At 35.4% G+C, this 18,949-nt stretch overlaps 1 protein-coding gene and 1 long non-coding RNA gene across 2 annotated transcripts; both read right to left on the minus strand.

The window, feature by feature from the left end:
- Positions 1-4,326: 4,326 nt before the first annotated feature.
- LOC132610410 (protein ALP1-like) lies at positions 4,327-5,456 on the minus strand. Its single transcript, XM_060324709.1, has 3 exons — positions 5,169-5,456; positions 4,868-5,093; positions 4,327-4,775 (listed from the first exon to the last, which is right to left on the minus strand). Exons 1-3 carry the CDS (start codon positions 5,454-5,456, stop codon positions 4,327-4,329), a joined length of 963 nt encoding a protein of 320 aa, XP_060180692.1.
- Positions 5,457-12,073: 6,617 nt separating this feature from the next.
- LOC132633026 (uncharacterized) lies at positions 12,074-16,555 on the minus strand. The gene is made up of 2 exons (XR_009579526.1): positions 15,987-16,555; positions 12,074-12,744 (listed from the first exon to the last, which is right to left on the minus strand). It is a non-coding gene; the product is annotated as an uncharacterized LOC132633026 (long non-coding RNA).
- Positions 16,556-18,949: the final 2,394 nt, after the last annotated feature.

An 18,949-nucleotide genomic window follows, 5' to 3' on the forward strand; every position in this document is an offset into this window, starting at 1 on the left:
ATAATGGGTTGTTTGGTGTGTTTGTATGTATATGTCCGTGTACGGAGACGGTTGGGCCGGGTCTAGTCCGAAATTGAACTGGGTTGGTCAATATTTGGGGTAATAGAAAAGGGCCCAATTTATCCCTACATATACAGAATATACATGTATACATGTTCATATACAGAGTGTCAACTATGCGATTTAACAAATAGTACAAAATTAAAAGTGTCCATTAATTGAACATTCCAATTATGACCATATTACGAACTAATTAACCAATTAATTAATTTTAAAATATGGCCATGTGCGTACAATGTCTAATTTATCAATTATAACCTTAATTGACCTTAATCATGCAATTGGCTATTTCAAATATAACCATAATTAACATATAGTAATTAATTGACTATTTCAATTGTAACCTCAATTAATACATAACTAATTGAAGTCAATTACAATCATAGTCATGTAAAACTGAGATGTAATTGATTATTTATTTAATTAATCAATTTTCTTGAATTAACAGAGTAAAATATTTGTCAATTTGATATCTAATAATTTAAACAAATAATTGCATAATTGTTTGAACAATTTTGAATTAATTTTGACAGATACTTTAAACAACTTACAATATATATTTGAAATTATTTTGCCAAATGAAATGACAAACTATTATCAAAACAATTTTGTAAAAATTATTTTGGTTTATAAAAATACCTATTTCACTCCGTTTGTGATCCAACAACTCTGAATAATTAAATAAAATGACTGAAAGTAAAAAATTAGGTATCAACATGAATATTACATGTAGACTAATCATTCGTTGAAGTCGAAAGAGTCAACGAACCTTCAAAAAAAGAACCTTGAACGATTATTAATCTTGAATATTTCTTTTGCACCAGTCTTATCATTTGCCCTTAATTCTCCTATTGATAGTAATCGTTAATCCATTTACAAGTTTTCATTATTATTTTAGTTTAATAGTAAAGTTTGTTACTTGTGGTTTACACCACAAAACTCTAAGTGGTCATTTGGTACGCGGACAAATTTATGTTGGGATTATAGTCCTGGGACTAAATAATCCTTGGATTATTTAGTACTAGTCCTTTGTTTGGTTCATTGGATTAAAGATGGGATATACAATGTATAATTCAAAGCATGTGTTTGGTTTGGAGTTGGATAAACCTAGATAAAGTTTTCATTTCCAATTTTAACCTTGATATTCCAATGGCTTATTGTGCATAAGTGCAAAAACATACAAGAGATCCAGCTTGGTGCATAGGTTATAAATGACCCATTATAATGAACTCTCACTAGTTTATTTCCTTTTTTTTTCTTCTTACAACTTTGGTTAGTCACTCAAGCTAGTAAATTGGTTGCCTAGAAACCAAAAAAAATAGAAACTGAAACTAGGTGCTGGAAATGCAAGAATTGGGCATAAAACTGTGAAAAAATGATGCAGAAAATGCAGAAATTATACAGAAAAATGCAAAAACTGAAGCCAAAAAATGTAGAAAACTGTGCAAAAATGATGCAGAAAATGCAAAAACTGTGCAAAATGGATGCAGAAAAATGCAAAAACTGAAGCCAAAAAAATTGCAGAAACTATGCAAAATGATGAACAAAATGCAGAAACTGTGCAAAAATGATGCAGAAAATGTGCAGAAAAATGCAAAAACTAAAGCCAAAAAATGCAAAAACTGAAGCCAAAAAATGCAGAAACCATGCAAAAATGATGCAGAAAAATGCAAAAACTGAAGCCAAAAAATGCAGAAACTGTGTAAAAATGATGCAGAAAATACAAAAACTGAAGCCAAGAATGCAGAAACTGTGCAAAAATGATGCAGAAACTGTGCAGAAAAATGCAAAAACTGGAGCCAAAAAATACAGAAACTGTGAAAAAATGATGAAGAAAATGCATAAACTGTGCAAAAATGATGCAGAAATGATGCAGAAACTGTACAAAAATGAGTGGAGAAACTGAAACTAAGATTTATAGAAACATACACAAAATACCATACCATAACAAAAGTTCAAAATACATGATTAGAATTCATATATAATATTTACATTTGCATCCTCATGCTCTTCTCCATCACATATCAAGTTTATAGAGCGGAGGCATCAAAATATAATACAACCATTAAACCTTTTGAAGATCGTGAATTTAACAAAAATTATCAACCCGTGGCCAGCCCGTACAATCATATTATGTACTTGGAAACCTATCATTGACAACCATCCACACATATAACATTGACATCTACATCCTCATGCTCTTCCCGACTACATATCAAGTTTATAGAGGTGAGGCTTCAAAAACAGATACAATCATTAACCCTTTTGAAGGTCGTCAATTTAGCAAAAATATCAACCCATGGCCAGCCCTTACAATCATATTCATATACTTGGAAACATGTCATTGACAATCATCCACACAATGTTTTGACGTTGAAGTTCACCCATTCGTAAGAACAAATCCATTTTTTCTAACATCAGAAGTAAGCCCCATTGATGCTTTGATTTGTTGATCTGGACTATACAACTCTTGATAAGTAGGGGATGAAAGGATATCTAAAACTTTTCCACGAATTTCAGATTCATCACGCGCCCCAAACATGTCAATTAAAGCACACATTGTTTTGCCGTGGTTTGTCGTAAATTCCTTCATAACATCAACTAAATCCCTTAAAGCTGTCTCGCTAACATCTTCAACAGTTCTTTTTATTTTTTTTGCTTTTCTCTTTATCATTGACATTAGAAGAGGATCTTCTAGTATTTTTACCTTGTTGTTGGTTTTGTTGGTGTTCGGGATTTACACTTTCAGAAGCTCTACTAGTTCTATGATCATTTTCCGCTTCTCCAGGGGCTACATCAGGTTCATGTCTAGCATCTTCTTCATCATCTTCATCATCAACTTCAATAAGAAATCTTAATCTCCTGTCATTAGAAACTCCTTGACCTTGGCTCCTAACAATTTCCTCAAAAGCATCTTCCGGCCCTTCTGCAAACTCTCCTGTTGCTCTATCTTTTCCAAATATTTCTTCCCAATCCTCGAACAATGGCCATGTCTTGTTTTGCATTCCTTTGGCATTTGGATCAGCCTATAATAAAATAGGATAAAACAACATATTCAATCAACATACGTACTTTATAAGTATACAAATTAATACCACAAACCATACAAATTGATGTAGCAAAAGGAATAAGTCCAAGAATAGACATGATATTATAAACATGATATTATAGTCTTGACATAAAACAATATTACTTCTTTTAGTTAAGTTAGTGAAGTTCACAATCCTAACATAGAGCTAAGGTAGTAGTCTTGACATAAAACAATATTACTTCCTTTAGCTAAGTTAGTGACTTTAGAATTTGAGGACAAGCATAGTAAAGAGCCAAACTACTAAAGCCATATCTCTCTTTTACTTGGCATATGCAACAGAAATCACATGTTAATAAACTTTATTAACAACATATTCGATGAGCAGAAAATATAATTTTCATTACCTTAACAAACTCATCCCATTTGCTTGGATCATCAACTATAATTCTTCCTTCACCATATTGAAAGCCCAAACCACTACGACTTTTTAATAAAGCTATAGTCCCGTAATCCATCTTCCATACTTTCATTTTAGAATTAATATGTGGTTGAGATTTCAATCCACAGTTAGGATGGATTTTGTTTAAATAAAGCTCCAATTCCGTCATGTATCCAGGCCTAAAGGTTCCATTATCCGCTTTCCAACCCTTGACACACAAATCCTTTAAACCATCAATAAGAGTGCGTTCTTCTTCTAGTGTCCATGACCTTCGGCTCTGAGGTGTTGCTCAGCTCGACCTTTTTGATGCTAGGTCAGAATATGATGTGTGATTACTCATTCCATCAATATGATCTTGACCAAAGCTGATCAAATAAACAACATAGCAAGAAATAAGCAAGTATTTGCTATTTGCAATCAAATAATTAAGAACCTTAACAAGAAGATGTGAAGTCACTTACTAACTTATGACTCACTTATAAATATTTTACCCATCACCAAAAAAAAAAATATACAACTAAATTGTTCAGGAAAACTAATAATGTGAGACTAACTCATAGATACACTGCTTATATTAAAAAAAAACAAGTAAAAACATACGTAAAGATTCACTACTTGTCTTAAAAAAATATTGTTAGATATAAATTAAGGTGAATTGTCTCCACAAACAGCAATGTGAGACATTAAAAAGGATTCACTATTTGTCTTCACAAAATATCACTAGCCAATGGACGAAAACCATACCAAAAGTGTACAAGCACCACAAAATGACAACATAACTTAAAAATTACAAAGACTAATTGCTAGATCTTTCATTCCACATAGACTGAGCTAGCTTATCCCTCCAAGTGGTCCACTCATCGGATGGTTCAACGGTATAAATATTTCCATGTTCAGGTTCATGTTGATGCTCCATGTTGAATTCTGTTTCCATGTCTAACGAATCAACTTCCATCTCTCTTCCAATGAAATTGTGTAACAAACAGCATGCACTAATGATTCTAGTATGAATCTTAACCGAGTACCACGAAGGACTTGTAAGAATTCCCCAACGTCCTTTAAATACACCAAATGCTCTTTCAATAACATTGTGCGCCCTAGCATGCTTCATATTAAACAACTCTTCTCGGCATTGAGGTGGTGGATTGTCACCTTGCCAATCCCTTAGCCAGTATCTATATCCTCGATAAAGGGACAAAAAATCATTTCCATTTGTATATCCTCCGTCACATAAATAATAATTGCCTAAAAAATATAAAAAATAATATAATTACTTTAAAATATTATTCTATTTTTGAGGTAATAAGAATAGACAAGTCTTTCTGTATAAAGCATACCCTCGGGTGCTTTCAAACCATTCCTTTGTACAACAACATCTCGCAATACACGACCATCAGCGGCTGATCCCTCCCAACCAGGTAAGACATAAGTAAAGTTAAGATTTCTATCACAAACGCCCAAGACATTAGTTGCTATATCTCCTTTCCGTGTCCTGTATCTTGGCTTATCTATAGTTCGAACTCTAATGGGAATGTAAGTACCATGCAATGCACCTAGACAACCCTATAAAATAAATTACCATGGTAATGTTTTAAATCTTTCTATAGTAAATCAAATGTTATATTGAAATTTACCTACCTTAAACCATTTCCATCGATCATTAGTCTCATCTTCGGCCACTGGATTAGGACTAACAAGTAATAATGGAGTTAGTTTGAGAATTGCTCTTAGACATTCATTAAAGGCTTGACTTACACTCCACCCCGATCTAATATAATCAACTTTGATAGACCTGTTCTTCTCGTGATGAGCCAAAATATTTAAGAACATTGCTAGCTTTTCAGTGCTTGACATATTGTTAGTGTCGGTCAATTCTCCAATATTCGTGGCTAGAGAAGCTAAAATGTGAAAGGCCTTTCTATCCATCCTAAGCTTATCAATACATACAATATCACTGTCACGAATGATAGAATTTAGATGAGACATGATTTTAGGAATTCTAGCACCTGTGTTATATCGAGTGACCCGTCTATTTCTAGATTGTCTTCTTAAAATTATGTTGTGAATAGCCATAAAAAGACAAATAAAGACAACATATGAATGCACCATAATCTCCTCAAGGATGATAAAGCATTCTACATCGCACAATTGTTGAGGATCCATAGACACCTATTTGTCATTTAAGAATTGCAAAATCATTAATAAACTGAGTATATATACTGAAACATAGATATTACATAATATAAAACTGAGCTCTTGTTTTCTTCTCATGTACAAATAAATTTCACCATTGTCACCATCGGTCACTAGAACAAATAAGTTTCACAAAAGAGTTACGTTTTTCACCGCAATACGGTCCTCTTTTATAACTGGTGACAATTAGAAATAGTATAGTCATCTATAAACACAATAGTTCTAGTTGAATCATTACATCAAAAGAAGGTAAAAAAACGTCAATATCTCGCTAAATCTCCATTAGTAACATAAAAATAACATTGAAAAATTCGAAGCTTCAAAAAATCAAAACCAGTACAACAAAAATCCAAACCCCAACATTAGTGATTACAAAATGTGAATCTTCCTCTCATTTTCAAAAAAGTTTAACCATTTCTCCACATTAGTATTGATAAGAAGAATACAACCGAAGAAATCTAAGAGGAACTCCGATTTAGCATGGTATTACTCTTGAGAGAAACTAAACAATAAGACCTGCTACTTTATTCAATGATCAATAAACATACAAAATTAAAAAAATAATTAATAAAAAATAAAAATTTACAAGAAGAGGAAAGTAAAAAAAAAAAAGAGGAGGAAAACATGAAGTAGAAGGGAGAAGATTTCTTGTGATACCAAAAACTTATCAATTTGTAAGTAGAATGGAAAGGGGGGGGGGGGGGGGGGGGGGAGGGGGTTTAATGATAATAGATACATGGTAAAGCAACAGAAAAGGAGAAGAAATAAAAGGCCAAACTTACAGAGATGGATTTCTTGGAGTATCAATATGTTGGATTTCTTGGAGTATCAATCTCCCATAGCTGAGTGCCCAAAGCTCTGCTGGGAGAAGTGAAGACGAGAAATGAAATTTCTGGAACAGCGTAATACGTATATATGAAACAGGTTAAGGGGCAAGATCGTCATTTAGAAAAGTTATCCCAACATATATTAGTACCGGTATTAATTATACCAACTAGAAAAGGGGATAATATTATCCCAATTTATGGTATAATTTTGTACGAGTACTAATTAATAACTCAAACCAAACATGGTACTAATTTAACCCAAAAATTTAGTACCAGCATATCCTATCTTATACCCTCTACCAAACGACCCCTAAAGATTTGATTTTCCTGAATAATACTAAGCAAGAGTTTGTTTAACTTATTAATAACACCAATCCCTGTGGAGACGATCTTAAACTATACTATTTTTTACTAGCGAAGCGCTTAAGGAAATTATACTGTGTTTTACGCTCATCAAACATACACGTAGATCCGTTCTTCTTCTTCACAAATAACATGGGTGCACCCCTAGGAGAACTACTAGGTCAAATTAATCCTTTACTCAACAAATCCTGCAATTGTTCTCTCAACTCCTTCAACTCGGCCGGAGCCATCAGATATGGAGGGACAAAAAATGGGATGAGAGCCCGACTCCAAGTCAATACATAAATTGATGTCATGATTGGTGGAACACCTGGAAGATTCGTCGAAAACAGTTCTAGAAACTCTCTCACTACCAAAACTGACTTTAATGGGAGAGTCTCCGAACTAGTATCTCGAATACAAGCCAAATAGGAGATACACCCTTTATGCACTATCCATTGAGCCTTAAGGAACAATATAAATCTCTTCGGACACTTACTAAGAGCACCCTTCCACTCTAACCGAGGAATACCCGACATAGCTAAAGAGTAACTGTCTTGACATGACAGTCCAAGATCACATGATACAGAGATAACTAATCCATCCCAAGAATAGCATCAAAATCTACCATATCCATGACTTTCAACAATCTGGGTGTCATACCCTATCAAGGTAACTACACAATGTCGATATACTCGATCTACCAATACAAAATCCCCAACAGGTGTAGAAACATGAATAAGTAAAGCAAGGGAATCACACATCATATCCAGACTCAAAGCAAAGTAGGCAGACACATAAGAATAGGTAGAGCTTGGATAAAATAGTACCGTAGCGAAATGATGGAAAACCAAAATAATAAAGTAGGCAGACACATAAGAATAGGTAGAGCCTGGATAAAATAGTACCGTAGCGAAATGATGGAAAACCAAAATAATACCTATAATGACTAAATCGGAGGCCTCCACTTAAAGTCTGCCCAGAAAGCATAAAAGTGAGCACGATCACCCGAAGTATGAGTACTCCCATGACCACCACCTCGACTGACTGAGTACCACCCCTACCCACCTAAGAACCACCTCTACTACCATGAGAACCACCTCTAGCTGGTTCTCTGCTGCCTAGGTGTCAGAGTCTGAGAACTATGATGCTGATACCACACCTAAGTCTAGGACAATCCCATTGAAATGCACATGGTCACCATACTAATAACACCCTTTGGGAGTCACAGATCACTCAGAAGGACCAGTGCCTGATACTCCACCACGACCAGATGGCCTATAAGAATTCTGGGATAACTTCCCCAAACCATAAGAAGTACACCCAGACTGACCTCCCTCAGATATTGGCATGGCTGTGTAAATGGGTCTACTAGACCGACGATGATGACTACCACCAAGATGTCCCCTACCTCCATACACGGTACTAACTTAAGGGCTAAAGTGCGGTTTCTTGACCATCCGCTCCTCATAATCTTCACGCCTAATAAATTCGACCTCTCGAATCGCATCCACTATCTGCTAGAAAGAGGACCTTGTGCAACCATTTGTGCTGCAATCAAATGAAAAGGATATATTAACCCATTGGTGAATCTTTTCACCCTCTTAGCTTTATCCAAAATAATCATCAAAGCATGGCTAGACAATGCATGAAATTGTGCCTCGTACTCAGTCACAGTCATATTCCCCTAGCGTAGCCCCTCAAATTGATCTATCCTCTTCTCTCTCACTGTTACATCCCGTATTTTCATGCGTTATGTTACGTCGTAAGTTAGTCTACATCAGCTTGAAGGACAAAAATTATCTTTGAGGTTGTCAGTGTTTGCGCTAGGTTTAACAAGTGATAAGTACGTGTCGTGAAGGTTAGAGGTTAAATAAATCGAATAGTATAAGTTTCATCAATGTAATACCTCGGGCTTTCGGGCTATGGTTTGAACCGATCGACGTATGTAAGTGGACCCGAGCCGTGGAAAATTTTCTGTCATATTCAAGTATGCAAATAAAGAGCTCGTTGTATAAGAGGATGAAGTACTAAAATAATTTCTTACACAAAAGTTGGACGACGATGGTTGAAAATAATATTTTAAGTGCAAAAAGAGGATATGGACTAGTGTTATATCACATGTCCATGATAATGAGTACATAAAGTATGTTAAAAATGAGTATTATATAAGTGAATTGAGATCAAGAAATTAATTATGTGTGTAATTGGTTAAATGTTGAATATTAATGGGTATGAAGTAATTAAATAATTAGTTATTTGACAATGTTAGCTGCCAACCATTCCACGTGGAAGTCGTGGAGATGAGTAGCATGTAACTATGTAAATTATATAATGGGTGACATATTTTGGTGTAGTGTGATCATTATAATGAGCTAAGTGGACCCCGCAACCTAATATAAAAGGATTTATGTAGAGATCATTCTTGTGGGAAAAATATCAAATAAAATATATGGGCAGCAACCATTCTCGTGAGAAACATAGGCTATGTAGCAATTTCTTCTCTTAGAGTTTACTCAAGAAAATATATGATGCAAATTTAGTTTTAAAAGCAGCAACGCGAGTTTTCGAAGCAACAAACTGACTTAGCAACGTGTTTAGTCGCTTGGAACCCGCGGTACTATCGTTAAGCCAAAAATAGTTTGAGGTATGTAGAGCTTTTCCCTACCTTTGTATATATGACTTATGAGCATTTTATGTATATTCTACCGATAGAATTCATAGGACGACGATCAAAAATTGTAAACTAGTTGCTGGGCGTCGTTGTGTCGTATTTTTGGACTGTTCTTATTGTGCTGAAGTTGCATTTATGGTTTGATACATGAGTTGTTGTTGATGTTATGAGTTTGGCGAGAAGGAGGGTTAGGAGAAATGCCGTATGATTGCTTATATAGCGAGCTTGCCGCTCGTCGTTTAGTTGATTGTGTTTTCTTATATTTGATAGTGGCGTTATTATCATCCTTGTAGATTAACATGTGTTGGATGGACTGATCTCGTGGTAGTTATTAACGGGCCGGCATTCAAAGGTATTTTAAGGCTACTTTTTTTCTTCTTTTGGCATGATCTAATTGAAACGAAACATAAACGAGCGTCCCTAGAAAATGACTCTACTTATGTTAAGTTAGAAATGTCCGTATCTCTTTCATTATGCTCAATGAAAAGTGCTATGTCCTATTCCCTTGGATTTTTATTGATGCATGATGACTAGTTGGCTTACATAACGTGTTCGGAGGTTTACCGAGCTTACATCCTTCCGAAAGACTTGAGATGTTCTTCTATTGTCTCTCATATATATATATATATATATATATATATATATATATATATATATATATATATATATGATACTATTATACACCTCCGAGAGATAATCGGAAGGGCAGACACCTATTGTGCACTATATATATATGTATATGAAACTATTACACACCTCCGAGCTATATTCGGACGGGCAGACACCTATTGTGCGCTGTATATATATGGACTACACCGCTGATCAGTTGGGCATGTTGTGATGATTAGCCCCACAGAGCAGCTTGAGGTACATATGAGGATACCAGTATGTATATATATGTATATGTAAGTATAAGCATGCATGTCATACACCGTCAGTTGCATTCCGAGTTTCAGGTTGATCCCTTCACTTACCTCTTTACATTGATGTTTCATATATGCTTTTCTTGCCTTACATACTCGGTACATTCATTCGTACTGACATTTTCACAACCCAACCCGTCGTGATGGCACCCACGCTAACCCCCCCGGTGGGCGAACCATCCCCTTAATAAATTAATCATTCATTTAACCAATTACAACTTAAAGAACAACATAATCAATAATAAATGTGTAAGTCATGCCATAGATAGTAAATAAGTGCGGAATACTACATATTACAATCCCAAAATTCGAAAATCATCGCACAAGGACTCTAACCATAAATAATGTCTAAGAAATACATAAGTGTCTAAATATAACAATAATGTTTGGAAATGAAATAGACATCAAATAAATAGAGATCTTCAGGCGGCATGGTTTGGATAGGGGCTCACCCTCAGATCTTGTCAAGAAATACCACAGGCTAGATGCGAGGTCTAGAAGACGATTCCGGAACGCAATCTACACTTAAAAGGGTGCAGCAAGATAGTATCAGTACAAACACTATGTACCAGTAGATATCATAGACCGACTAAGATTAGTATCATACATACATTCGTTAAACCAACAAGATAGACAACTAGGCACAACAACACAACAACAACAACCACCAATCAACAACGAATCATAGGAATAAGATGATGTCCAATGCAATGAAACCAATGATAAGTAACCGTACACACATACTAAAGGCCTTGTTCGCACGATATTCATGATCTGCAGGGGACCCATGATATCCATGTATTATTATGGTTCGCATTTCGAGGGCGGGGTTAGCTGTCGAAAAGCTACTAAGAACTTGTTGATGCTCTTTCGGACTTGTTTTGAAAAAGAGTCGCCACCTAATTTTTAGAAAATTAGAAAACCAATGGTGAAGGGTTTATTCAAATACAATGAAAAATCCTTCGTAATTCAAAGTTCTAGGTAAGGGTTCTGATGATCCCCTGGGAAAAGTGTTAGGCACCCCAGTATTAAGAATTCGTAGAATACGGTTGACCTTCGAGCTTCAATGTGTGATTATGTATAAATTTCTTATGTTTTGTTTAGTTTCACGTATAAAAAATACTGTCATGGCATATCATTTTGGTTTTAAAAGAGTTAAAAAAAATCCTTTAAGTAAGGGTACTTTGAGTTGATTTAAAGTATCCGGATAAAAATAGTTTGTCCTCTTACTTATAAGGATAGTAAACTGAGAACATCCCATCTAAAACTAATGCCATGTATATATATATATATATATATATATATATATATGTATGTATATGTATATGTAATGTATATGTAATATATATGTAATATATATGTATGTATGTATATGTACAACCTTTATTTAATTCATACATTATCCACATTTTATCTCTTCAGTCAACCATATCCTCGGAACTATTTTCCCAAACTCAGGTTTTGAAGGAAATTCCACTTGTTTGAATTTATTAAGTTGGGTCTAGCCCAAATGTTTCTTTTTACTTTCTTAAGTTTCTCAAATTATGAAATGTACTTTTAAAGATATATTCAAAGATAATCAACTTTTTGTACAAGAAAACATTCTTTCACTTTTAATTACTTTAATCAAATGGAATACAACTCTTTTATCGTTCGAGTATAATTTGAAATATCGTCTACCTGAATTCGAGGTTCCAACTTATAAGGGTTTCAATATCTATATAAATATTTACAACAAAGACCATGTTCATACAAAGTGAATGTAAACATATAAAATAAGCATGTTTTATACAAGAATAAAGAAGGGAAGAAAGTTTAGCTTTGTCAGCCTTGGGCCCAAATCCCGTACTCTTCTAGTCTGCGTCCGAAGCTCTAAGCATCCGATCCTTTTACTTTATCCTTAAGCTTTGCTTTCCGTGCTTGTTTTATTGGTACCTCGCACATTGAAAAGGAAAATAGTTAGTCAAAATGATATGTCACCCCGTAGGGTGACATTTAGGAACATAAATAATAATATCCCTCGGACTCATATCAAACTTTGAGAGCTTTAATTATGGAGGCTCAGACTCACGGTTCCGAATATGGAAAAGGAACCCGAATCATGTCGCGGCTGCAAACTAGGGGGGCCATTCTAGTTGCCTTTCCAAGAGCATGTTGGCTACTACCTCGTGATATCAATGTGAGATCATCCTTTCCTAAACCGAGGGATTACCTTTCTGGACAAGAAATGGCCTCAAAAATAAATTTTCATTGGCCTAAGTATAGTATCGTGGTCAAACCAGTGAAGTATCATAAGTGCAACATTTTCTCACTAAGGAAACAACATAACCAATAATGAATTCATCAGAGTGTGCAGCTATGTAAAACAGCTTCGAAAAGCAGCAATTTTGCCCAAAAACATCAGCAATAGTTAGGCTTAGAAATGCAGCAGTAATGAGCATTAAATCTGCTCAAAGTGCAACAATGGTTTGGTTTAAAATCTGCAGTGATTGATTCCAAACTATAGCAAACAAGCTCAGCTTCAAGTGCAGCAATAAATGGCAAAATGCAGCAGCACAACACAAGACACCCAAGTGCAGGAAACAACTTAGTCAAATATGATATCCCAAGAACAATAACAAACAGGTTTGTCGAAAGAGTAGCAGCTGCTCATGGGAGTGCAGCAGTATTTCAATCCAAGTCTACTCAGTAATACAACCATTTCAACCTCAGAGCAACAACTATTTATAACCATAGTTTGCCTTAGAATAGGCAGCTATTCAGAACAATGTGCAGTGATGATCTCAGGTGCAGCAATAGTCTCTTCAAATGTACAACAAACAGAAATGGGCAGAAACCATTTGTTCAAGTATAATAGCTGCTCGTTAAGAATAGCAGCCCAAAGTGAGACAATAAACACCAGAGACTCAAGGACAATATTTACTCTTCTTTGCCCAAAACAACAACATATAACAGTGACCATTTTCCTTCTAATGTAACATTTGCTACCTTAAAGTGCAGCCAAGTAAATCATCCAAGCATTGTGGCATATATCACAAATTGTAAGGCCTTGAATCCAGTAGTAGCTCAAAGGCGAAATATGCTAGTGATCTTAAAACAGTAACCCAAGTATAGCATTTGTTCCAGCAGCCCAACAACAGCAAATATGTAGCAGCAGAATGACCAGAGGTGGCCTCATAGGTGCAGTAGCATCTCATGAACATTCGAGGATTTAGGAAATTTTCCCCAAGTCAGGAAAAGAAAGAGAGAGGTAAAGGATGAGTACCAAGAAGTGAGTAATTTGAACAAGATAACAATAGACAGGACACTTTGTTTGTTCAATGATTATCATAGTTTGGTTCAGATTTCACAAATAGATTAAGGTGACAGGACAGTCGAGTTCCAATATTATCCAGAACACCCATAATATAACTACAATTCCCAGAAGTCATAAACAAAAGACAAGAAGATAAAGATTGGTTATTTAGAAATCTAGGAGCTTGTTGTTAAGAGAAACTTAAGTTAATACCATGATATGATTTCCAGAAAGTAGGGATTCCGTCTAAACACAATGTACATCAAGATGAATTTAAAGACTGGCCACAACATATAGAACAAAGCAACAGGCTAAAGATCAAGGGGGGTTACCACCATCCGTGTTTCCAATGCCACACAAAATCCAAATGTTTCTAAAACCTCGGCATGGTAGGCTATTGGAGGAGGCTAAACCGAACCCGAAGCTTTCTTGGCCTTTTAACCTTAAGGAACCTCAAATATTTGTTTCAACCAAATAAAGATATATTGAGATATCCTAAACAGGTTTAAGAACAGAGAGAGAGAGAGAGAGAGAGAGAGAGAGAGAGAGATTCAAACTATGGTTCAAGTAAGAGCAAGTATACTTTTTGGAAGTCATTACTTATATAAACAGTTTAGAGGCCAATATTTTAGCTACTCAAAGTAATTAATGAGTAAAAAATAGGATAGTGTTAACTACAGGAGACTTGATTACACACAAAATTTATTTCACAAATTGAATCACACATGCCTATTAGGACTGTTGGACATCCAGTTACATTTTAAGGGATGTTTCAGAACCATTAAGGCCAAAACAGACCTATACCATGTTGAGATAGACTTAACAAAGTTCAACTCATATTGTAACTTGAAATCTGGATGTACATTAAAAAGGCTATCTCAAAAATAATAAACCAACTCATAAGATCCCATTACTTCACTCTCAAAACTGATTTCACAATTTGAAAGCTGTGATTAAAACTGTTCCTGAATTGAAGAAAGATATTACTGAATTGTTAAAAAAAATATTCATGCCAAGATACACACAACAAGTAGGTTTGTAAGTTCTTTGGGACACAAAAGGAATACTTTCAAGAGATCAGCAACTAAACTGGGCACTTAAACCATTTTATGCAGGAACCTTAACTCGATGGGATCAGTGTTAACTAATCACATTTCAAGACAGCCAGTTCTTTAACCTAAATAGGAATCTACAAAAGGGAAAGGGGGGAATTATTCTAACAGGACCAAACATCAGATCTCAATATCTAATCAGGCAACATGTATTGTTAAGACTGCCAAACACTCAAATGCATTCAGAGGAATCATCTTGGCAGTTGTTTAGGTGTGACAACACCTAATCCTACAAGAAAACTAATCCTGGACGATCTATATTAGTTGATTATTGTTTCAAAAGAATACTTGCAAACAAACAACATAAAGAGGAACGAGCAGATACACCAAAGGCCATGTTCAAAAGTCATATTTTTTGTTAACCATCCCTAAGGTTCAAACAAGGACAGATCTGGAGTTTTGTTTCAATTCTACAATAAAACCAATTCAAACTGTACACAATGGAAAGAGAAATAAAACCAATAAACACTTAAGGCAACTATATCCAACCAGAACCAAATTCATGCTCAAACCATCATTAACCTATCATTTACAATTTTCAAGACTATTGGCTTAGTTCAATCAAATGCTGAGAACTAAGGCATCCTAATAATCACAGAAACAATCATCTATTCCCTTTTTACTCAGACTAGCATATAAACTCCCCATTTCTTTTCAACAACTCATAAACAATTAAGTAAAGAGAAAAACATGAATGACATTCACTACAGGTTGTATGACTAACACAAACTCCGGATGAAGTTATGGGAAAATCAAATACATGACAGAGTCCACATAATACAGTTTCAAATCAGCAGATATCCTAATCAATGAGGCAGAGATCAATTAGAGAAATTTTCTTAATAAGTTTGAATTAAATGTCTATATGTCAACATTAATCCAAACTGATCTGAGCTAGCCCTAAATCATACTAACGACTACACCAAACCAGTATAGTATACAACACTTATTAATCCTTATCCTAAAGCAAAAAAACATAATTAGCATTCCATGATCTTAAACTAATCTAACAAATAAATAGGAGGCATGCTTAATACATACTAATACATAATTAAGACAGAAATTAAGAGAAAGGGACTTAGGAAATTACCTTTTGTCGAACAGCGATGGGGGCGACTAGAATTGAGCTGATCACCTTAGTTTTTCACCACGATGACTATTCCGATGAATCGGAACGACTTCCAAAAATCAAACTATGAGCGAAAACTTCCTTGAAGCTCACGGCTTAGCCAGGTTTCTGAGTGTTCTCACTCTTAAAGGTATAAAAACCCGATGGAGGTATAAAATACCAAATTTGTCCTCTGAACCATGGTTGAGAATGAAGAAATGGGGTTATATAAATAGAACCCCAAAAACCTAGGTTTTAGTAAAAACTAACGATGTGGGACACTTTCAAATCCGAAAATTGTTCAAAAACTTTTGAAATCCAAATCATCCTTTAGAAGTAAAGCCAAAAAATTGATAAACAAAAAATGAAAAGGAGTATTTTTATCGTTTGCATTGAAGAAGAAAACAAAACGCTATTAATGGTTGCCATTTTTGGCCAAGCCAAGTCTGAGGAAGCAGAAAACACATTGACACATAGCCGAAAATGGCCCGAGATAGCTGGGTTCGAGCTGTTCAATTTGGGTTTTATTCTTTAGGGCTCGTTTGGTTCATGTTTTGTCCGAGTTTTTTGTGAAGAGAAAAAATGAAAAAGGGGAAAATGGTAATTGGGAATTAATTGGAAGCTTGGGCCGGGTATTGCCAATGTGGGCTGAAGATTTTGGTCTGATTGGTGTGAAATTGGGCTGGTCTCAAGGGAAAGAGAGGGGCTACAATTGAATTTAAAATACAGTCAGTTTCATGCTAAAAATAGCCAATTTGATTCAAAACTAAATGTTTTCAATTAAAACCAATGTTTAACCATATTGAAATAAAACTGAGACGAATCAAATGGTCAATTAATTAATTAAGCTTCTTTAACTTACCAAACTAAACATAACTAATTGTAATAATAGACTAATTATGGTAATTAAACCGTAAAGGACTTTAATTGATAATTGAAAATACATACTTAATTAAGACGCTTGCTTTTTGTGCAAATTGATGACATAACTTATACTTAAATTATATGTAAAAATGTACAATATATATATTATGGCATTTTGCCAAATGAAAATGGCGAGATATCACCAAAAGTAGTTTAGAAAGCATTTTTGATTTTTTTGAATAATTATTTTACTCTGTTTGAAATTCAAGAAGCTTGACTAGTTAATTTGAATTTTTGGAGGGCAAAAATTGGGTGTCAACAGCTGCCCCTTCATTGTGCAGGGGCGGCAGAGCTGTCCTTGGGCAACGAAATTTGACGAACCCGATTTTTGTCCGACCAACTTGACTTATATCTCAAAGCGAAAAGCGGATACAATTTTGAAATTATGGCCGGACCCTGACATTAGGTTTCCTACATATCTCAGGCTATATGCGAATTCAGGCCAATTGTAGTCCAACTCGATTTTTTGAGAACTTTCAAAATTTACTCCAATGTCAAATTTATGAGACTGGGAGCTTGGGACATGATTTGGGGGGAGTTTGGATTACAGCCGAGCTCTGAAAGTGAGTTCGCTTACATATCCCTACCCTCGGGAATCAGGCCATATGTAGTTCGACTCGATGGGTAGAGAATGATATTCCTTATGCGGAAGTAACCTTCAGTTTGGGATAAATGGCTTCAAGCTTCTGAGTACGGAAAAGAGGCTTGCAATTTCTAAGCTATGTATGTGGCATGCTTCACATTCATAATTAAGTCCTTGCACGGACATAATTTTTTATACCTTGAGTATGTCGTCACCTAGACTTGAAAGAAAGACTGATGATGCCCCAGTAGAGATACTGGGCGTGAAACTCAAAGATAATGACTCTTTCCTTTTGGAGAATGGTTTTGACATGGAAGAAACACCTACATGACTTCTACTGGGGTGTAGTTTGAATAGTGGTGAAAAGTGAACCTCAACTCTCACCCAAAAATTCTGCGCCTCTCTTCTGCAATGTGCCCTGATTCGCTACTGAGAAAAAGTTTCACATTGTGGCATGTCCTCTTTGGCGTAGCCTACATCATGAGTTGCTTATACTGCAAAATTTAAGGTAACACCGTTAGTAGAAAATTCACTATAAACATAACGGGAGTGACGTTTGTATGACGTCATCTCGAATCTAAGTGTCTTGTCCTAGGAAAATCCACTTTAGAAATAGGCGGTGTTCCAACTTGACGCAGTTAGCCTAATGTGTCACAATTTTAGGGTGGACGACCCGATTTTTGAAATAAAGTAAGGTGTCACAATTTAGGGTGGACGACCCAGTTAGATATGAAGTAAAGTGTCGCAATTTTAGGGTGTACGACCTGGTTTGAAATGAAGTAAAGTGTCAAAATTTTAGGGTGGAAAACCCGGTTTTGAAATAAAGTAAAGCGTTGCAATTTTTAGGGTGGATGACCCGATTTGAAATGAAGTAAAGTGTCACAATTTTAGGGTGGACGACCCCGTTTGAAATGAAGTAAAGTGTCACAATTTTAGGGTGGACGACTCGATTTTGAAATAAAGTAAAGTGTCGTAATTTTAGGGTGGACGACCCGGTTTTGAAATAAAGTAAAGCGTTGCAATTTTAAGGTGGACAACCCGGTTTGTCGCAATTTTAGGGTGGACGACCCAGTTTGAAATGAAGTAAAGTGTCACAATTTTAGGGTGGACGACCAGGTTTTGAAATAAAGTAAAGTGTTGCAATATTGGGGTGGACGACTCCGTTTGAAATGAAGTTAAGTGTCGCAATTTTAGGGTGGACGACCCGGATTTACATCATCGTTGACTCTAACAACGAATACTGCGGCCTTTGTGACCAGATTTATATTGTTTGACTTTGAAGATGAAGATTGCGGCCTTTGTGATCGGATTTACATAATCTTTGACTCTAACAACGAATACTGCGGCCTTTGCGACCAGATTTACATTTTTTGACACTGAAGATGAAAATTGCGGCCTTTGTGATCGGATTTACAACATCTTTGACTCTAACAACGAA

Source organism: Lycium barbarum, chromosome 1, assembly GCF_019175385.1.
Source record: "Lycium barbarum isolate Lr01 chromosome 1, ASM1917538v2, whole genome shotgun sequence".
Lineage (NCBI taxonomy): Eukaryota > Viridiplantae > Streptophyta > Magnoliopsida > Solanales > Solanaceae > Lycium > Lycium barbarum.